Consider the following 23,349-nt stretch of genomic DNA (forward strand, 5'->3'; position numbering starts at 1 on the left):
ATAAATAAATAAAATCTTAAAAAAATATATATTTTATTTATGTATTTATTTATTGGGCAGAGGAGAGCGGAGAGAGAGGGGGGCAAGTAAACTCTGAGCTGAGGGCATTTCCCAATGCAGGACTTGATCCTACAACCCTGAGATCATGACCTGAGCCAAAATCAAGAGTCAGATGCTTAACCAACTGTATCACCCAGGGCCCCACCCCATTAATTCTTAAGTATATAAATCTTGGAATTCTTAAGTATATAAATCTCATCTTAAAAATCCAGAGCAAAGCATTAATACACTTAATATGATAACCTAAACACATCCATTTTGATAACATTATGTGATTAAACTATAACATGGAATGACTCAAAAGAATTTTAGTCTGCAAATATTAAAATATACATATATACTCATTTTCAATAAATTTTAACAGTTAACAGTGGTTGTTTTAAGAAAATGGAACACTGTATAAATTTACTTCTACCTTGACCCAAATAACTTCTATCAGATGGTGGATTGCATCCTTGACCATATTATTTGGATCAGAGAGAAATAACAGACACACACTTAGTAACTCTAGTAGAAACATTAATTATAGACAAAGTTGATCGAGTTACATGTTTCTAGACCACCTATAAATAGCCCAAGTTCCTTTCAACTTTCACTTGCCAATTTACCTTTTCTTACTCAAACCAAATCTCAATTATTCAACAACAAATTATTTTAAAGTTTTATACTTCACACCAGAACTTCCTAAATAGGATACTGAAAAAAAAATTATTTTAGAATCCATTTGAATTATATCAGAAATTCCCTCAGAGCAGGAATTCTTTTTTTTTCTTTAAGATTTTATTTATTTGACAGAGAGAGATCACAAGTAGGCAGAGAGAGGGGGAAGCAGGCTCCCTGCTGAGCAGAGAGCCCGATGCAGGACTCTATCCCAGGACCCTGAGATCATGACCTGAGTCGAAGGCAGAGGTCCAACCCACTGAGCCACCAAAGCACCCCCAGAGCAGGAATTCTTACATTTATTTTATTCCAGGCTTATCATTTATACCCCCAAAAAAAGACCTTCACAGCTTAGCTAAAATATCTATTAAAATGTTCAAAATAATTCAAAATTTAACATATTAACATACTAACATATAACATATTAACATATCCTAATACCTTTCTAAGTCACCTGAATCTTTCTAGGTAAGATTTCAATTTTATGCTTATCAGTATCATTCCTATGACTTTCCTCAGATGATATCTGATAGACAGTAAGATGCAGAGATAAACCAGATCCCTACAGCCCCATCACCCAAACCAAAACATACATGTTAATAAGAATCCAATATCCTACCACGTAATTCCAGTTTCATAGCAGCATGACATCAATCCATTTCCCACTTAATCATATTTTCTTCTCACCTGATTCAACTAGGATCACAAGAACATATATCAATTTCCACCTTCCTAACTCTTCCAAAATAAATGACAAATGGAAACAAGAGCATAATCCCTAACCGAAGACAGGCACATGCATAGGAGATGTGGAAAGTTTTTTTTTGCAGGGATGTGTGAAGCTCCTGTGGGCCTTGCAAGGCATACTGTCCTAGACTAAGACAAACCCACAGGCAGAAAATAAATACGTAAGTAAAATTTAAAAATGCAAGTCTCACTTCTCAATTCATAAAGGTCCTGAGAGGCACCAAAGAAAATATTGAGCAAAAAAAAAAAAGAAAAAGAAAAAAAAAGAAAATATTGAGCAGTAACCACCAACTTAGTTGAAGATTTTATTTGAGTTTGAAAAATGTATCTGGGAACCTGTTGTTGGAAGCTCAGAACATATTTTCTCCATGGCAACAATGCTACAAATAAATAGTGCGTTGAGTTGTGTGGCTAGTGAAAAGAAATCTACTAAACAATGAAATGCCACAATTGGAGAACTTACAGCCTGTGCAATTTAAATATCATTTATGCTATCGTTTCCCCATGGAAAACAGCTTCTGCCTTTCTAACGGGTATCCGTCTCTTCCCTCCCACCAGTTCACCCTCCCATTTCTTCCTTTAATATCGCTACTTCCACCAAAAAGTCCCCAGTCTCTTAGAGGTGGAACCAAAACCATCTGCTCTTGTGAGCCTTGGGTAAGCAGGAGCTGTCGAGTTTTTAGCAATTGGAAATGCAGGTGCAGGGAGGGGTTGGAGAACTGCTGAAGAAGACAGTTTCTGGCCTAGGGCGCAAGGCCCAGTAGGCATTGAAAGTAAATTTATTATGTATGACACAGATGAAGAGAACAACCAGCAGAACAGTTTTCAAATTTGTGTGCTAAATGGGAAAGGGGATGGGGAATTGAGGCGGGGGGAACACATTCCCCACCCCCAGATCTGTACCATGGATATCATACCCTCAAGAGACCTGCTCCATGAAACATCACTTCCTTTTTTTTTTTTTAAAGATTTATTTATTTATTTGGGGGTGCCTAGTGGCTTGGTCATTAAGCATCTGCCTTCAGCTCAGTTATGATCCCAGGATCCTGGGATCAAGTCTCTCGTCAAGATCCCTGCTCAGTGGGAAGCCTGTTTCTACTTCTCCCACTCCCCCTGCTTGTGTTCTCTCTCTCTCGCTGTGTCTCTCTCTGTCAAATAAATAACTAAAATCTTTTAAAAATATAGGTATTTGCTTGAGAAAGAGAGAGAAAGCAAGCACATGGTGGAGAGGGATAGAGGAAGATGGAGAGAGAAACTCAGACTCCATGCTGAGCGTGGAGGCTGATGTGGGGCTGGATCCCATGACTCTGAGATCATGACTGGAGCGGACACCAAGAGTCAGAGGCTTAACCGACTGTGCCAAAGAGGTGCCCCCATCTGTTATGAAATCATCAGTTGTTCATAAAGCACATACATACGTTAAGGGGGGAAAAAGTAAAAAGTATTCTTTCCTCAAATACTTTGCTTTGGTTAACAGTAACATATCAGGGGCACCTGGGTGGCTCAGTGGGTTAAGCCGCTGCCTTCGGCTCAGGTCATGATCTCAGGTCCTGGGATCGAGTCCCACATCAGGCTCTCTGCTTGGCAGGGAGCCTGCTTCCTCCTCTCTCTCTGCCTGCCTCTCTGCCTACTTGTGATCTCTGTCTGTCAAATAAATAAATAAAATCTTTAAAAAACAAACAAACAAACAAACAAAAAAAAACAGTAACATATCAATATACTTACCTGTAAGTATTCAAATAATGTGAAGTCAATTTGCTCTTTGAGGAAACATAAACAAATAAGTCTTCCTTCCTCTATATGAGATGATTTCACATATTAAGAGTAATAAATGATTTAGAAATGTACATCTGCCCAAATTATAAAAAACTACTCAAAACAGTCACCTGAGCCCAAAAAGGGGTCAATACCTTTAAACCCTTAAGATATTTTTTATATTCTTAGGAGTCATTAAAATTATTATAATCTGAGATGTTTTCATAACTCATTCCACACTTATTTTTAATTTTTTCCATAATTATTTTTAAAATCAAGAAATTACACTATCTACCAAAGCAAACATACTTTCCCCAAGTCATTTACAGATCAATCTCAAAAATGCTTTCTAAGAGCATTTCCAAATTAATTTGACTGTCCTACATCATCATAGAAAAATTGTTGTGCATTTAGTCGAGCACTCTTCTAAGTACATTACATATATTAACTCATCCAAACCTCCTAACTCTTGAGTTAGGTATTTTTTTCTCCTGTTTGCACAAGGAAAAGAAAAAACTGAGGTCCTGTGACATTTAACAACTTGTCCAAGGTCTCCCAGCTTTTAAATAACAGAGCCAGGATTCCAAGCCAGACCACATAGCTCCAAAGTCTGTGTGTATAATCACTACACCTTATTTGCTCTCACACTCATTCATTCATTAAAACTTTTATTACCTGCCTGATGCACTTTGCTAAGGCCTAGGCATAAAGAGACCAAAAAAGAAAGAAAAATAAGTAAATAAAAGGCAAGGTCTCCAACTTCAAAGAACTTACATTTTGGAACACAGCAGAAGTAAAAAGCAAATTAAGCCAAAAAGTTCAGTATGACAATTCTAATTAAGTGAAATGTCTAGGGAAATTCTAAGATATTGTTTTAGGAAGGATTAAAGTAATATTCCTCATCTACTTTTTTAAAACTCTCAAAAGCCTCATAGTTGATCTTTATAATTAACCCTGTGAAGAAGACAGAACATTATTACACCCATTTCACAGAGGAGGAGACAGTGAAAGGTAGGATGCCCTCGACAGCTTAGTAAAGATGCCGTATCCCTTCTGAGATCTGCCCTCCCCACAGAACCTGCTTCACTAAAAAGACCCTCAGGGGTCAAACCATAAGAATCATAGACTTCCTGAGGCAGCTCAAGAAAATGAACCCCGCACTTCGAGTCCCCTTTCAAAACTTTGAAACTAGGAAATAGAGAGATGATCAGTTTGCTATGAGACACAAGTTGATAGAGGGCAACAAGGCTGGGCATCCATTAGGATCTGAGCTCGAGTTTAAAATGATGAGATAATAAAGCAGCAGACAGAAAAGCACAAGAGAATGTCCAGAGAGAGTGAGCAGACATACTACATGACCCCTCAGTGAGAGAAAAAGACAGGCAAAGCCGCCTCTCCCCAGGACCCAGCTGCCTGTAATAAACCTCATTTCCCTAAGGACACTGAAGGGTTCTCTATGAAACACCAAACAGCATGAGCAAAGGAGATGACGTCTCGCATTCTCTCTCAGCACAGAAATTCAGATACTTAGTGCACTTGAGTTTGGAAGAGATTCCAGATGTAGTAACTGACCACACCGGTCTCCATGGTTTCTGTTTACTTCTTGCAAAAAGCGGGACAAACTTGGCGGGCTCACAGCAACAAACATAGCAGTCAAAAGAATGTGTCTTCCAGATTATCCAGACATCATCCCTTCTGCCTCATCTACCCTAATTCACTCCCAACACCTTTATCCGTCCCCACGCTCCTCAAGTAGGGAGATTCGTGCTTTATCTCCTATCGAAAGAGCAAAGAAGTCAAGAAATACCAATCCCCGCTAAAACCTTACAGCAATTTCTTCTCAGTATTTGTTTGAAAGGAAGCATCTAGATCAGAAGTCATCTAGAGGAGAGAGTTCAGGAGAGAATTGCATCACACCTAGTCTAGTGCCCCCCTGTCCCCAAACCAAGCATGGAGAAGGTGCTGCTGACCTCCCCTCACCCTACCCCTGCCCCACCACCCTCACAGCCTGGAGGCCTCAAGTTTCTGCTGTTCCAAGCTCTCTCCCAGGGACACCACTAGGGTGACAAGCAGAAAGGCTTCTCAGGACGCTTGGGCAGAGCTGGATGAAAGAAAGGCAGGAGAGAAACATGAAAGAAGGCAGCAAAAGGAATTAAGACATCACGAATCCATGACCACGGAGCACAGAGAGCCCCCCACTTTTGACAATGCAGGCTCAGCCCTCTAAGATGCAGGTCTTTTTTCTCATGTGTGAATGCTACTCATGTGTGCAGATGACAAGGAATTTAAAGAGGAAAAAAAATAATAATTCATTTTGGAGGTCCAATTGCTAAAACAACTAAAGCCTAATGGGCACGCAATCTGGTAGCGATTAAGTCCATCATTAATCACATCAATTTTGGTGAGGTCATTTTGGGGCAATACTCCTGAAAGCAAGACAAATACCAAGAACTTAAAACATAAAAAGAACGTAAGTCTTTATTTTATAAAAGATTTTATTTATTTGAGAAAGAGAGAGCTAGGGAGGAGCAGGAGAGGGACAAGCAGACTCCCCGCTGAGTGCAGAGCCTGATGCGATGTAGGGGGCTGGATGCCAGGACCCTCTGATATCATGACCTGAGCTGAAATCAAGAGTTAGCCACTCAACCAACTGAGCCACCCAGGGGCCCCAAGAACATAAACCTTTCAATAAGCACAAGCCCCACTCAGAAAAGAGAGACAAGAGTAGACGGTGCAGGTAGACAGGGAAATAAGTGTCTCAGGGAAAACAAAAGGTTTTTGGCAGGGCTTGGGTTTTTTGTTGGGTTTTGTTTGTCCTGGTTTTTGTTTTGCAAGTGGTTAGGGGAGAGGTTCTTGAGATTTAGAAATTCTCATATTTGAAAGACATAAACCTAATATAAGTCCCATGAAGATCATTTGGGACAGGCCCAAAGAAATCACAAACTTCACAAATGAGGGCAATTAAAAGGCAACGATCGGGGGCGCCTGGGTGGTTCAGTGGGTTAAAGCCTCTGCCTTCAGCTCATGTCATGATCCCAGGGTCCTGGGATTAAGCCCCGCCTCGGGCTCTCTGCTTAGCAGGGAGCCTGCTTCCTCTCTCTCTCTCTCTCTCTCTCTCTCTCTCTCTGCCTACCACTCTGCCTACTTGTGATCTGTCAAACAAATAAATATTAAAAAGCAACAACAACAACAAAAACCTTTAAAAGGCAACTATCACATAACTTTAAATAAAGGTGAGAGCAGCCCTTTGGAGTATGAGGTGTGTCTTCTAACAATTCAAGAGAAAATTATAGATAAGGCTTCTAAACTACACAGTAAAGAAGTTTTCAGAAAGTACTCTAATGTCATGAAATGGATGACTAGATTGATCTAGAAGCAGTTATCCATATGGTCAGGTAGAAAATGCATTTGGGGGCACCTAGGTGGCTCTGTCAGTTAAGCCTTAGGCTGAGGTCATGGTCCTAGGGTCCTGGGATTGAGTCCCCCATCAGGCTCCCTGCTCAGCAGTGAACACTCTTCTCCCTCTGCTTCTGCCTCTGCGGCTCCCCCTACTTGTGCTCTCTCACTCTCTCTCAGTCAAATAAATAATTTTTTTTAAAAAAGGCAATTGGAATGCCCTAAAAGCTAAAGTGAGAAAAAAATAAGAAATGTTATTTCACTTACTACATAACTGCACTATCAAAATTCTTGACCATCCTTTTCTTCACCAAAAATTACACACAATTTTAGATAGTTCACAAACATAGATGAGAAAAACTTTATTTATGATACAGTACATAATTTTTTTGAGTGCCGTGTACTCACATAAAAACTTGGAATGCATCAAGAAAGACAACCACGTTCTTCCCTTAACACTTCTTTAAGGAGAAAAAAATTTCCAAGTTGTAAGTCCAAAACTGAGCTTCGTATCTTACCAGCCCATCCTCTTTCCACTATCCCAATCTAAATAAAATGGGAGTTGCATAGGCCAAACCTTGCTACAATTTTTATTCCCATTGGCTCATGTACCAAAACCATCAGGAAATCCCAAAAGCTCTACCTTCAGAATATTTCACTGCCCACCAGACCTACTACCCAAACTAAAACCTTGATCAAGGCTACCATCACCTTACCCTCCTGAGTCACGTGCCTATTTCTATAAGTACACAATCTACACAACAGCCAGAGACACTCTTCAAAACCAAAACATGCTCTCTCCCTCCCGTGATCACTAGCCTCCCCGATCACTGGCTTCCCATCTCACTTTTTGCAAAAATTAAATTCCGCAAGTGGTCTACAAAACCGTCAGATAGATCTACCTGCCCCACCAAGTTTTCTCCTACTCAGAGCCACTGACTCCCAACCATTCCAGCTAAGCAAAGCTCTTTGCTCCTCTGGGGGCTTGCTCTAGGGCTTACTGCAGGCTCATGGCTTCTATAACTCCTCCATGGCTCTACCTTAAAAGCTCTTCCCCCAACTCTTGTCCCCAGATATCTGGCAAGGCTCACCTGCTGCTAAGGCCTTCACTTTCTTACTCTGTGCCCCACTCCACCACCACAAACAGATGTTTGTCTGGTTTTTCTTCCCCCATTACAGCCCCAGCTCTTGGACAACTGCCTGACACACAGTAAGAGCTTAGTAGTTATATGTGGAATGACTGAGTGACCAAATGATTACATTATGACATAATTGTATAAAACCACGAAATGGGTAGAATTTGAAAAAGTCTAGAATTAAACAATGCATGTGAAGATGGCTACCCTCTTCCACTGGGCACACCGGGCAGTAGTTCTTAGAGGAGGAGGAAGGAAGTTTGGGACCGCAAGGAGTCTAGCTGCCTAAAGAAGACCCACCCACATTCCATGTTGCCATAAAAGTCAGTGTTTACAGACCTCTGTGGGGCCCGTCAATACCCCAAGGCAGGTTCACTCAAAGCTGCTGTCACTAGTTCCAATTCTCAATAGTGCTACACATCAAAAGGACATTTCCAAGGTCTTTCGAACATCAGAGGCCTGAACTTTTACATTATGGTTAATTTTCAGTTATGCCAATTTCAGTTAAGCACATAAATCATGCCCATGTTTCAGAACCCATGACAAAACGATACTGGTGAAAATGCTTCTGAAATGAGGAAGAATGCTTTATTATGCCACAAAGCTCCATCATTACCTTACCTAATGTTAAAGAGAGTAACACCTGGCTATAAAAGCAGACACTGTTCTGTGAGCTTTACAGGGAAAGACCCACCTGGCCCTCCAATGATGCGAGTACTATTAATTTCGGTTTATAGGTAGAGAGTTAAAGAACCCCTCCGGGGCCATACTGCCAATGAGCTAGAGAGCTCATATGTGAACCCAGCCAGGTTGGCTCCCAGCCTGGGGTTTCAGAGCCTAGTCACCATGACCCACTGCCCCTTGGTTCTGCCCAATTCCAATGGTCAGCAAATGGGGTCAACAAAACAAGACCTTACACGATGAATGCCATATCTTTGTCCACGGAACACATAAAGTACCTGGAATGTCAACTGGAGTTAAGAGTTTCAATAAGAAAATACCATCTGACATTAACAGTTATCAAATATTGATGAAAAACTGAGATAAAGCAAGTAAGTATTTTTCAAAAAGTCAGGGCAGAGCTGCCTGGGTGGCTCAGTGGGTTAAGCCTCTATCTTCAGCTCAGGTCATGATCTCAGGGTCCTGGAATAAGTCCCACATCAAGCTCTCTGCTCAGCAGGGAGCTGCTCTCTCCGCTCCACCCCTCCCACCCCTACCTGTGATCTCTGTCAGATACATAAATATAATCTTTAAAAAAAAAAAAAAAGGTCAAAAGAGGGTGTGCCTGGGTGGTTCAGTGGGGTAAGCAGCTGTTTTCAGCTCAGGTCATGATCCCATGGTGGGTCCTGGGATCCAGTGGCACGCCAGGCTCCCTCCTGGGTAGGGAGTCTGCTTCTCCCTCTCCTTCTCTCTCCCGCCTTGTGCTCTTACTCTCTCTGTCAAATAAATAAATAAAATCTTAAAAAAAAAAAAAAAAAAAGTGAAAGTAGGGGCACCTGGGTGGCTCAGTGGGTTAAGCCTCTGCCTTCGGCTCAGGTCATGATCCCAGGGTTCTGGGATTGAGCCCCACGATCAGTCTCTCTGCTCAGCAGGGAGCCTGCTTCCCCCTCTTTCTCTGCCTGCCTGTGATCATTCTCTCTCTGTCAAATAAATAAATAAAATATTTTTTTTAAATAAGTCAAAGGAGAATAATAAACGTAGACAAAATGCAGTTTTAAAAACTGCTTTGCTAAAGCAAACAGTAAGAAACCTGCTTGAAAATTAACAAGTAAATACTCATAAGTACAGCTAGTCATAAAAAGTGGCTTCCTTTGGAAATATCTGTGTATAAGTCAGTCAGAACAACTAATGTTAGCATATTTCTTCAAATCCTAATGTTTTAAGGAAGAAATAGAACAAAAAACTGAAAACAGGATTCTGTAAATATTTGAGAGACTCTAACCAGGAGGAGGAGGAATTCCTTAATCAGTCATCCAGTGAATGTATCCTGATAAAGAGGGATAATGGAACGGAATGGAATGGAAGGAATTTTAGAGTAAGAGATTACTTACAAAAATACTAATTCCCTACTACCCCAGCTTCTCCAAAGACCAAAATTAAAGTAAAAAAGACTTGATTAGGCAAAGCTAAAAATCAAACACATTCTATAAATATCCTAAATCATATACATAGCCCTTTATACTTTTCAGGTGACATATATGAGTTCATCTTATTGAACAAAACATTCGATTAAATTGTTCAGAGTTCCTATTATTTGGAAAAGACCTAATCTTGCAATAAGCCAAATTAGACTCCCAAGCTCCCTGCACCAACTGTTGAACGGGTGGGAGAGAACAGGGTCTACCTTGGCCTCTTTTTGAGTTTTGTCTGTTTTGGTTTGGTTTGCATTTGAAGAGCTTTTTAAAATAGACATCCCAACCATCAACCCTGCCCCTCAGAGCTTCCCAGTGCTTAAGGCACCAGGTGACCAATCTGATCAGAGTGAAAGCCCTGTGGGCCTGGCTCCCCTTTTTTGGGGTCACTCCTGACCCCATCCCATCCTTGAATCGCTCCCTGCCTCCATCCAACCCCCTCCTCCTCCACTAGTAGTATCTCAATGCTTCCAGGCCCCAAATAACACTGAGCTAAATTATTACAGACCTAATGATAAATTCCATTAAAAAGACTGTCCCTTCCCCCTTTTTCCTGCCTTTCCCCCCAGCCATCACACCAGGCCTCCCCTCTTCTTCAGCCAATATAAGGAACTGGCTGGCTGGCTGGCTGGTTCAGGAGTGTTTGGGACTCTTGATTTCAGGGTTGTGAATTCAAGCTCCACACTGGGCATGGAGACTACTAAAGAAGAAAAAGAAAAAAAAGTCCCCACAACTCTAATTCAGTGGTGAAGGTTTGGGGCCAGTATGGACAAGCAATATGGCAGCCCACAGGGGAAGCTGGTGGGAACAGACCTGGTGCTGTGGCCCCAGGAGGAACATTCACAGCACCTTCAGCTGCGGGTATACCCCGCTGCCTTAGCACCTCCAGATTCTGCTTCAGCATAGTCTGAGAGTACTCTGTCTGGTCTTTGTCCTCTCAACCCACTCAACTACAGGCCATAACAACAGACTGCAAAACTCCAAATATAGAATAAAGCCTCCAAAACTGAATATGCAGTCCCCTGGCAAAGACCTAGAACCATCGGCCTTGCAACACCCTAATAATTCCTGGGGCTTGAGGACTCAAGGGGAAAATGAGAGGTTTGGATTCTATGTCCTGAAGTTTCTTCCTACTCTCAAAACCAAGAACCAAAATTTGGCTCAAATACCCAGGCCAGTCCAGAGTAAAGTCAATGCAGAATGAACTAGGTTTGTACTATTCTGGCAATTATGACTCTGATGTGGACTCCCAGTTAGAGAAGACACAAGGCTGGTGTTACAGGCTGCTTACTGCTAAAAGATCACTAATACACTGGTGAACCACAGAAAAAAATGAAAGTACTCAATGATCTCACACAAAACACTAAAAGTGACAGAAAATAAAATGGGAACACATCTAAAGCACAAGTAGCAATTCCCTTTTCTCTCCAAAAATGAATTCAGTCAATGGAATACATACTGTGGCAGCTATGTGAGGAAAAGTTCTGGTCAGCCTGAGAATCTAATAGAGTACTACAGCCATTCCTTTGATTTTTATTCCCTTCCCCCACTTCTGAGGGTTTTTAAACAAATGAAAGAAGGCATTATTTCAGCTGTAGGCATAAGCATAAGTCATATAAGAACAAAGAAGGTTTTATTATCACACTTAACATCAAGGAGGAAATATGCTTACCGACAACTAATTGAGGTTATGCTACATTACCAGGTTAAGCATTCACTTTTTGCAAGCTTCTAAGCCAATATTTACTATTTATATCGAAGTCTGGAGGTAAAAATGTTCAGCTAGGAAGAAGGTCATTAAGAAGAAAAAAAAAAAAAGCCCTTGAAAAATCAGAACAAAGTACACAGAGAGAAAGGTTCTCTTTTTGCCTCAGTGGTCTATAGAACACTTGCCCTTCTGCGTCTAAAGTGAGTCAACATTAACCACATTTCACTCTGGCCCCAGCGAACTACCTCCTGATTAAAACAAACAAACAAACAAATAAACAATCAAAAAAAGCTCCTTTTTGAAAGTTCTGCCCCATGCTCACAAATACACAAAAGAATGTGAAACACACTGCCACAGGCCAGTGTCTTGGGCTTTTTGCCTAAGAAGTTTGCTTTCAGGGAGAAGAGGGAGGGGGGAAATCCTGCACTCTAACAACAGACTCTACAATGAACAGCCTCGTTACTTGTTGGCACACTTCCCCAACCAGCAGTTCCAACGGCTGTGCCTTGAGCCCATTCAAGAATTCCATGTCACAGAAGTGTTTCAAACACAGTCATTTGATCTTTCAACATTTGCAAATGCACCTGCTAAGCAGCAAGCCTGACAGCCCCAGCCCCAGTTCCTTCCCATCCATCTTCACCAGGAGTCATAGGGGCTACTGGAGGCGTGGACTAGAGGAGACGCAAAGTACACAAACCCCCCCGGGGCCAAACACTTCTTCCGCAGCAGGACGTTAGGCTTTCCTTTCTCCCGGCACCAACTTCCCTGTCACTTTTCTTCCTGGAGCAGGTAGGAGGTTTTGTTTTGCACCGGAGCTTTCCAACGCCGGGGCTTACCTTGCGGTGGCTTCCTCCCCTCCCTTGCCATGGTCCCCCCCCACGGCCTGGTCCTTGCCGCTGGGGTGGTAGGCAGTGAGGACAACTCCCTGGGAACTGGAGAGCCAGTTCATGGTGACAGAAGGGGCATAATTTCTGCGATCCTGACACGGAGACGGGGAATGAAGTTCCTCCGGGCTGCTCCGCTCATTAGCATTGGCCGGCTCCGCCTCCCGAGGCCGGTGACTGGCAGGGGAGGGGCGGGGCCTCGCCGGCGAAGGGCGGGCTGGCCGGCTCTCCAATGAGAGCAGCTGTGACTCAGAGTATTGTTTCAACTCGGGGCAATTCCAGTCCCGGCGGCTTTAGTCGAGGAAGGGTGGGGGCGCGGTGGGGGGGGGGGGGGTATTGAATTTGCCCCCAGCCCTGAATCATTCCGATGAAACTGCCGGGTTGTGAACTCCGCTCATCGATGCGAGTACAAGCCTTCTTGGTCAGTCAACAATGAGTTACTACAGAGCCATCCCCCCCTCCCCTTCCCAATTTCTGTTTCCATCTGATAATTTCTGCCACTTCATGTAACATGAGTAAGGGCATTTCTTAACCCCTTCATGTTCAGTGTCAAAATGAACCTAAGCAAAAACCAATGAGCCGGGAGCAGAAGTGTGCAATACAGGTAACAAGCAAAGCTTTACCTCTGCGTCTGGTTTAAAATGTCCACATGGAATGATTGTGCATCCTGGAACGTCATCTTCTTTCACATAAAAAGCCAATGCCAACTTTACCCCTTGCTTTTGTCAACAGACCCTTCAAGGCTAGAAAGAAACATCTACCAATACTCTTAAATGTTACGGCTGAGAATAGCAGCCGTTCTTAGCATTTGTTGAGCACTACCATATGCCAGGCCCTCTGTGACATGTGATTCAGGAGTCCTGTCCCTTCAATTCATTTCAATTAACACACTCGCTCTCTCTCTCACACACACACACACACACACACACCCTACACACCCTATCACCTAAGAAAAGTAAAGCTGAGGGGTCAGGTTAAGTAAAGTTCTCTTGGCTAAGAAAACACGTTTGTTCTGTGCCACAGGCTGTCTTTGAACAGAACTCTAGACTAAATTCCCTTCCTTTTAACCAGCATGCTGTTCTTTATTTTGTAGATTAGGAAACAAGCTCAAAAGTTATGAAACATACAAGGGATGTTCCTGTTCTTTCTCCCCCTCAAAAATATGGCTACTCTCTTCTCCATACCCAGGAGCCTGAACTGGATTGTTGCTGATCTTGGTGATCTATTAGTCGGTGTATCTAAGATTTCCTCATAAGCAAGTTCTCAACATCATCATTCCATAAATGTTGTTTACACTTTTTTCATTATTTAAAGTCATTGTGAGAAATAAGTACTTTATTCTTACTTATAGAGTCTTAAAGTATTTTTAAAAAATTTTAAACCCTCACTTCCCTGTCTACAGTGAACTCTTACTTACAGAAGTCTTCTTAAAAAGCAAGGGGAGGGGGGACACAAAGTATATCTGCATCCCTCCCCCTCCACAACCTTTGCATTTCCACCTCCGAAGGCTCTACCTGCGGTCTTCGTTCTGTCTTCATTGTCTGAGTCCCTTCTGGGCCCTTATAGTTAGGTCTTAGTTCTAATATTACAACAGCCCTTTTAGCAACTTCTTTGCCTTCTCTTCTAAATTATTTTGCACATTACAGTTGACCCTTGAATGATATAGATTTGAACTGCAAAGATCTACCTATAAGTGAAATCTTTTCTATAAATACAGTAAATGTATTTTCTCTTTCTTATGACTTTTTTAGTCTTTTTTATTCAAATAGAGTTGGCTCTTCCCTATGATTTTTTTTTTTTTTTAAAAAGAGAGCAAGTAAGTGAGAGTGAGCAAGAGTGGGTGGAGGGCAGAAGGAGAAGGAAACGAACACTCTTAAGCAGGCTCCACACCCAGAGCAGAGCCCAGCATGGGCCTTGATTTCATGACCCTGAGATCATAACCTGAGCTGAAACCAAGAGTTGGATGCTTAACTGACTGACCCATGCAGGTGCCCTTTCCTCATAATTCTCTTAATTTTATTTTCCCTGGCTTACTTTATTGTAAAAATATGGTATATAATGCATAGAACATAAAGTATGTGTTAATCAACTATGTTATTGGTAAGGATTCAAGTCAACGGGAAGCTGGTAGTAGTTACGTTTTAGAGGAGTCAAAGTTATATGGGAGTCTCTGATTGCAAGGAAGAGGGTGTGGGATCAGCATCCCTAACGGCCACCCACCCCTAGTTGTTCAAGGCTCAACTGTATTATCACATACAAGCACAGCCCTGATGGTGTCTCTCCTTGCTTAAGAGCTTTCACTGGCTTCCCTTGGCTAACAGAACCAGTTCCAAACTTTTTGAGCAGACCACTAAACATTCCTGCTACCTTATCCACATACATCCTTCCCATCTCATCTGTCTGACACCATTCCCTCTGTTCCCACTGTCATTTTTTTTCTCTTCCTTCCACACCTAACAGAATCCTTCCACATAGTAGGCCTTTTTTTTTTTTTAAAGATTTTATTCATTTATTTGACAGTGAGAGAGATCACAAGTAGGCAGAGAGAGAAGGGGAAGCAGACTTCCTGCTGGACAGAGAGCCTGATGCGGAGCTCGATACTGGGACCCTGAGACCATGACCTGAGCTGAAGGCAGCGGCTTAACCCACTGGGCCACCCAGGTGCCCCATAGTAGGTCTTTAATGAATGTTGACTGAATAAAAAACTGAATTTCTTGTGTCTTTAAGAAGATTACTGGGACTCTTGGTGGCTTAGTTGGTTGAGCATCTGACTCTTGGTTTAAGCTCAGATCATGGTCTCAGGGTTGTGGGACTGAACCACAGGGCTCCGACTTAGTGGGAAGTCCACTTTGAATCCTCTCTCTCCCTCACCCTCTTTCTCTGCCCCTCCACCGAAGCTCACTTGCTCTCACGCTCTCAAAATTTTTTTTTAAAAAGAAAGATTACTAAACATTTTAGTCAAAATTGGTAATACTGAGGCACCTGTGTGCCTCAATCAGTTAAGCATCCAACTCTTGATCTCAGCTCAGGTCTTGATCTCCGGGTCATGAGTTCAAGCCCTATGTTGGTCTTCACACTGAGTGTGGAACCTAGTAGAAAAAATGGTAATATTAAACAGTTGATTGGGAATACTAAACAGAGTAAACCTATGATGAAATATTGAAGAGTTAAAGCAAAAAGAAAACTGCAGGAAGAGAGGTGAAAGGTAAGTCAATTAGAACATATGAGTTTTGTTTTTTTAATGTCCTTATGTATGTAAAATATAACATGAAATATAATATATAATAATTATTAATACCCCCACAGTCACCATTCTTTTTTTAATCTGTCTTTCCTCAAATACTAAAATGGATAAATCATCACCTTCTACAATTACTGGTAGTAGGCCATACATTCTATCTTTAGAAATACTTTTCTTGTCTGTTTTTCTTGCCACCCCACTCCTTCCTTGCCCTTAATTCCCTGGACCTCCTTTTTATCTTCTTCCTTAATTTTTTCTGTTTTTCTTTCTTCCTTTGTTATATCATCAAGCTGTCAGTCACACATACTCACTGGTAGCCATGAGCATTACCATTTCTCAAGAAAAATTCATGAGAGAATCTTTGCCCAGTTTTAACCAAAATGATGATTAAGTTCTGTCTTTGTCTAATAACATTCTCTTCACTGGTTTAATTGCAAATAAATCACAATATGCACATTAGCATATAACTATTTCATAAATTCAGAATAATACTTGGGTTACTAATACCCATGGTTTTTTAAATTTTTATGAGGCAGAAAATGTGACACAAGTTGATTTACATAGTTTCGTGCATAACACTGAATCCTATTAATTTAATTGCCATGTACATGTAAATCCTCTTGGCTCTTTTTTTCATCCCACTAAGCCCTGTCATTACTAGTCTAAGGATATTGCTTGTCACAGGCAGACAGTGGTAGAGTTGTGCGTGTGCGCGCGCGCACACACACGCATACCATGCCCTAGTGCACATGGCCTCAAATACAGGCTGAAGTAGATATAAAATGATTTTCATATTTTCTTACGACCATCACAGAAGCAAAACTCACTACCAATATGTCCCCTTGAAAATGCTTTTCTTATTTCATACCTTAAGCCCTTCCAAGTTTTAACCAGAGTCCTCCCGTATACCCCATCACCCTTCCTGCTAGAAGCAGATTTTATGGAAAAAAAAAAGACTATTTTCCTCCCTTCCACAATCACTTTAAACAAACATTGAGAACCTAATGTCCTTGAAGATGTTAATATTCCAGGCTATTGATTGCATGCCAAACACTTTCCTGTTATGAAATATCTTACCAAGTAATTAATAACATCAAGACAGTTTAAACATTCATTTCATTCATTCTCTTTAAATGGGACATACTAGATGGCATAAGGAGGAAGAAGGAAGCTGTGACTTTTCAAACCAAATCGGTTGTTAAAAATAGGGTAGAGATAGTACCGTAGCCTCTGACAATTTGACAGTTATGTTAAAAAAATAATGGAAAGAAAAGTTATTATATTCAGTGATTGTAATATGAAAAAGTTTACTAACTCGTTTTCATATTTTGATTTAGGGGCCTTTTTAGTAGTATGGAATTAAAACTGAAATACAATCAACATATTTGGGACACCTGGGTTGCTCAGTCAGTTAATCGGCTGCCTTCAGCTAGGGTCATGATCCCAGGGTCCTGGAATCGAGTCCTGCATCGGTCTCCTTTCTTAGCGGGGAGTCTACTTCTTTCTCTCCCTCTGCCTGCCACTCTGCCTGCTTGTGCTCTGTTTGTCAAATAAATAAATAAAATGTTTTTTAAAAGATTTTTAAAAAGAATCAACATATTTATCAATAAAAAAATTGATCAAAATTTTCTGTCATTTCTATTGCTTTAAATGGAATTAACTAAGGAGAATGTGTACCCTCAAACACTGTCAGATTATTGAAAGCCTATAAACAGACACAAGGCCATGTAAAAACTGACCTTTCAATTGGCCAAGTAAAACTCAATTTATAATAATATAATAAGAACTTGGATAAATTAATCAACTGTGAAGTTAAAGTTTTATGTAAGTGATAAAAATCAGATTTACACGCTAGCACAGACCAATTAAGAGAGTGTTCCAATCTCCCCTGCCTGATGTTTTATTAAGCCTTTGTATGAATAGTTCTTGTGAGCTTACAAGAAAGTCAATTCTGGGGGTGCCTGGGTGGCTCAGTGTGTTAAAGCCTCTGCCTTCGGCTCATGTCATGATGTCAGAGTCCTGGGATGGAGCCCTGCATAGAGCCCCACATCGGGCTCTCTACTCAGTGGGGAGCCTGCTTCCTCCTCTCTCTCTACCTGCTTCTCTGCCTACTTGTGATCTCCATCTGTCAAATAAATAAATAAAATCTTTAAAAAATAAAAAATAGGGGCGTCTGGGTGGCTCAGTGGATTAAGCCGCTGCCTTCGGCTCAGGTCATGATCTCAGGGTCCTGGGATTGAGCTCCGCATCAGGCTCTCTGCTCAGCAGGGAGCCTGCTTCCCCCTCTGTCTCTGCCTGTCTCTCTACCTACTTGTGATCTCGCTGTCAAATAAAATAAATAAAATCTTAAAAAAAATAAAAAATAAAAAAATAAAAATAAATAAAAAATTTAAAAAAACACCTATTATCAAAACTTGCCTAATCTGGAAATTAGCCAAGAAAAGAAGATGTAATGAACCTAACTTTTCCTTTCGTTTTTCTCTTCATTGCTGAATACAGTAAGACCCACACTGCATATACTTCCAACAGGAAGTATGAAGTCAGGAAGACTGGAGTATATTCTCTGGAGGGAAGTATGTTCTGGATAGGTAGTATTTTGATTGTGAATAAAGAATCAATTTGAAACATCTGGAACTGTATCAATACCCAGGCTTGCCTCAATACAAAAGCCTTGAAGTAGATAAAGTAAAAGAAGCCAGTGTGACTGGGGAAGACCTGATGAAGTGGAATATCTGAGGAACTCAGGTGATTTGTGGCTTGGAGAAAAATGAGGAAGTAGAAGCTGTAGTTCTACTGGGAAAAAGAAATGGCGGTTATCCACTCCATAATGAAAGCGGATCTTCTAATATGTTAGTATAACTACTCCAGAAACTACTCTATTTTTCTTGACCAAAATACTTGATAAAACTGCACAGATATAGGTCATCAAAGAAGAATTTCTATTTTGTGAGCCATTGGGGAAATTGCTAAGGCTAGAAAGGACTTCAAGAATGATGAAGCATAATTTTCCTGGGTGGGGGAAAAAAATCCCAAACCCTGGTACTTTACTTGCAGATGGAGCACCTGAAATGTTGAGCAACACCCATGGGTTTTGCTTCTCTGGTGAAGAAATTAGATTCAAATGTCAAGATAGAAATTAGATTTACATGTTGTCTGCAAGTGAGCCCCTGAGGGCAAAAGCAAGGCCTGTAGAAACAGGCAGGTTCTCATAGTGATAAGAGTTTGGACCTTAAGCACTGTCTTTTCAGAAAGGGGTGTAAAGAAACAGTAGAAAAACATCAGTATGCTTTTGATTACACAGAGCTTCCCTAGTTTTCCAGAGGATGTTGACATATGTCTAATTCTATTTCCTGGAGAAGTTTTAGTTTTTAAGAGAAAAGAATAACCCTCAAAATAATTTTAAAGAGGTATTTAATCAGGGAGTTAGGCTCATTTAACAATAATTCTAGCTGGCCAGTTGAATGAGTAAATCTTTTCATTTTTAAAGATGTAGATAAGCAGAGTTGTTTTAGACAAACAGCTATCATGCTAGCAGAGATCAGAAATTGAAATACTAGAGAAATTTTTGAATGCCATAAATGAATGCTGGTGTAGAAAGGATCTACTACTCAATTTTGCCACATGCAAAAATCTCAGGAGAACCCTTTTTCAAGTTTGCCTCTACTTGGATGAATGGGACAGTAACAAACAGTCTTTGACTTCCTAACATGACTTCAACTCAGGGCCTTAGAAGATTCTAGATAGGCCTGCCTTAACATAGGCTGGTGTCTAGCAAGTTATATGAATTCTAACTTTCTCTGCTACTACTACATCTACGTACCTCTGGGAATCAGCATTTTCAGGAATTTCAAAATGAAATAAATTACATAAAATAAATTATATTTATAAATGTATATATCTATACATTTATAGATATATACATTATATATATACATATATATACATATATACATATACATATATATACATATATACATATATATACATATATACATTATAGATATATACATTTATAAATGTATATATCTATACAATGTATAGATATATACATTTATAAAATACACAAATATATATTAATTTTATATATATATATACATATATATATATATAAATTATAAAAGAAAATGCACATATTACTTTGTGGAAAAACAGCCTTTCATTAAAATTATGTTGGGAAGAATTTACTTTGTTTTCCATTTGACCATTTTATTCCTTGGAAATAATCATTAATATTTTTTTTGTTTTTCAAATGAGTGAGTCACGGTTCCTGGTTTTAAAAAAATTATACCATATTCTCTCAATTCTAAGACACAGATTTTAACAGTTTTGATATCAACCAGGCTATTTCATATGGTGGCAACACTTTTATTTCCCAAAACTCTACTACCTTGACTTGTTTTACAATAAATGGCAATCTAGTATCATGAAAATATTCAGTCTCTGCAAATTTTTGTATAACATACTTACTTCATTGGGTATTATATATGTGCTTCCTTGGTTACAATTTACTTATTTCATTGGAAATTTCTGTGTGAAAGAATAAATTTCTAGTGAAAGAAGTAAATTATATGCAAATTTTTAGTATAATTGTTTGTACTGATTTTTTTTTTTTGAGTTAGAGTCCATAGATTTCAACACATTCTCAATATGCCTCCACAAAAAATGGAGAACCATTTTCACCCCAATGCCCCATACCTCACTCTGAGAAAGTTCTCCTTACATTAGATCTTGGCTCTGAACTCTTTGTGTTCCTGAAATAGTTTCTGAGAGTTTTCCTGGAGTTTGTTTGTATTCATTCTATTTAATAATTTGGCTAGCTAGTTTGTTACAAAACCTCAAAGAACATAGCTATACTCACAAGAAGTGTGGTCTCCTGAAATTTTAAAACCTAAAATTATAGGGTTGATGTTGTCTAGAGGTTATCTATTTCTCATCCAAATGACTTCTTTTATAGAAGCAGCTGCTCTAAGGAAAGGAAGGTTACACAAAAGCTGGTCAGGCAGATGGTAACAGAGGCAAGACTCAAAGATTTGAGGAAGACAACAAATCCTGGCACCAGGATACTTCCTTGCAGTCCAAATGGCTCAAGTTCAGAGACTGCCTCAATACATAGTCCCTGGCTCAACGTGTCTATTGTAAGAACTGATGTCTAGCTCTTTTGAATCGTTTCTAAATAATGTCTCCAAAATGCCTACCTTACCCATCCCCCCCCAAAACCCCCATAATGTTCTCTACTATTCAATTTTAGTGAAAAAATTTGAATTTCACTACTTAGGGCAGGAAATACATTCTTTTCCATCGACCTATCTTCCCACTATGCTTCATTTTTTAACATTTCTTTAAAAATACGTAAGATACCTATTTTCCTTTCCTGATAATAAAATTATATGTTTAATATCAGATGTCAAATTCCTACAAGTAAGGTTAAGTAACAACAAAAACCATAAAAGTTCTTTCAGGCATCATTCTTTCACAACAAAATAACCACAAACAGTGTAGAGTAGAAATATTTGCAAGGAACAGCTTTTATCACAAATTGGCATGAGACAGAAGAAAAGCAGGAAGAGAAGTGCCTCTGTGTGACAATGTTAGATTATTTTTTCAGCGTTTCCGCACACACACGGTCTATCACATTGCCTCTTCCTCTTAAACGAAATTAGTTTTTCAAAATGTTTCCGACGGTGAATATAACTTGCTGAGTTTTTTAGTTTAAATCTCACTCTGATGTTCTGGATACTTATACCACTATAAATGATCAAGGATTCGAATCAAAGCAGTAGGTCCCCATTTTTGGTCATGAAAATGAGACCTATATCAGCATATCCCTTACTGTGTGTCCTCCCCTGCAAAAACGAATGCTTGTCTTTCCTGCAAAGATCATCAAATGGTGAAGCAATGACTAAGTTGCTTAGAGAAAACAAAGGGACAAGGGCAGAGCCCTCTAGGAATTGCTTTCTTTCAAGAGAGACTATGCTCTCAGTATTGCCTGCACTCTGAGCATTCACATATTGGAGAGATATAGAGAGAAGCTGGATAGTGTTGCCATCAAACATAACAAAAATACTTGCAAAGATTTTCAATCCAGAGCAAACTTTCTAGCACCTTGATGTGATCTGCAGGCACAAAAGGAGCCCTTGAGATTCCTTGAATGTCCCAAGAGCACATATATGGCCTGCTGGGCCCTTGGAGGGATACTAGTAGGTTGCCTCTCAAAGAGCAAAATTTTCCAAAAGCCTGTGGTTTCACCACTGAAGTCACATGTGGGGTCATACTGTATGGCCACTGGCTCACTTCAAACAGATAACCTGAGGGAGGTTCAGGTGAGTCAGACACAACCCAGCTCCAGGAGGGTATCTTTAGTTAGGATGGACAAATACATACGTATTTGTAATAGAAAGCATTACATAATAACTTCAAAAGTAAATACACACACACACACGAATGCCAAGAGAACGGCTAGAACAACTAAAAGGAGGTATACAATTCCGAGATCTATGAAGATTTTAAGGAAGAGGCATGACCCAAGTAATATGTATGTGTGATTTTCTTCCCCCCAAGCTTTCACTATTAAACATTTATTATTTTACAACTAGAGAACTTGCTAGTAAGTAGCCATCGAGTAATAGCCACCCGTTAGGTCTGTAATCAGGCAGGGTTGGGCAGGACTTTCCACCGGGGAAGGGAGAACAAAAGCAGAGAATCTCAGAATCCCGCTGACTGCTTCCCCAAGTCAAGGCATGTTCACAGCCCCAGAGCTAGGAGGAATGCAAATCAGGGAAGGGGAGACAGGAGAGGAGGAAGGAACCTACAAAAATATAAATCCGTGCCAGATGTTTAAAGACTTCTAGCGCCTTGCAAGTATGTAGTCTCTATTCCACAAACAGCAAGGGATAATCAGACTACTGAGCGAGATAGTAACATAATCGGCTCTACCAGGAGAAAGAACACTCCAGTGGCTGTAAATAGCATGGAAGGCAGGAAAAAGATGAACAGAGATCTGTGCTCAGACCCTATCAATGAGGAGGTGCTGTAATATTCCTATAGAATTACAGCGGAGGCAGCCCTGTGTGTTCTTCATCTACATTCACAGTCCATACTGGAACGCAGCAGTGGCAACGCACACAGACGGGACAATACAATCTTCAAGAACCTGGTAGATGTGTGCAGGCAGGAGCAGAGAAGGGAGGAGTCCAAAGTTACCCACCATCGCTAACCCTGGTGAATTAAGAGATCTAACAAATGGTTAAAAATAACTAGGAGGACCTGGGTGGCTTGGGGATTGAGCCTCTGGCTCTTGATTTGGCACAGGTCATGATCTCAGGGTCATGGGATAGCCCTGCACTCAGCCTGGAATTGGCTTGTTCCTCTCCCTCCCCACACTTCTGCTCCTGAGTGCCCGCTTTCTATCTTAAAAAAAAAAAGAAAAAGAAAAAAAGAAATAAAGAAGAAAGAAATCTAGGGGCGCCTGGGTGGCTCAGTGGGTTAAGCCACTGCCTTCAGCTCAGGTCATGATCCTGGGGTCCTGGGATCAAGTCCCGCATGGGGCTCTCTGCTCAGCAGGGGGCCTGCTTCCCTTCATCTCTCTCTGCCTGCCTCTCTGCCTGCTTGTGATCTCTGTCAAATAATTAAA

The 23,349-nt window shown here is 40.5% G+C and overlaps 1 protein-coding gene across 7 annotated transcripts in view; it reads right to left on the reverse strand.

Moving 5' to 3' along the window:
- The window catches only part of ARHGAP18 (Rho GTPase activating protein 18), a 196,981-nt gene that overhangs the window by 118,239 nt on the left and 55,393 nt on the right, over positions 1-23,349 (reverse strand). For 6 of the 7 annotated variants that reach the window (XM_059400705.1, XM_059400702.1, XM_059400701.1 and 3 more), the window contains exon 1: positions 12,431-12,634. The exons of the other annotated variant lie outside the window; for it this stretch is intronic. In XM_059400705.1, the coding sequence (XP_059256688.1) occupies positions 12,431-12,543 (113 nt within the window). In that variant the 5' untranslated portion in view covers positions 12,544-12,634. Of the gene's footprint in view, positions 1-12,430; positions 12,635-23,349 lie in introns of those variants that run through there. 7 annotated transcript variants of the gene reach the window in all.

Source organism: Mustela nigripes, chromosome 5 (genome assembly GCF_022355385.1).
Source record: "Mustela nigripes isolate SB6536 chromosome 5, MUSNIG.SB6536, whole genome shotgun sequence".
Taxonomy (NCBI): Eukaryota; Metazoa; Chordata; class Mammalia; order Carnivora; family Mustelidae; genus Mustela; species Mustela nigripes.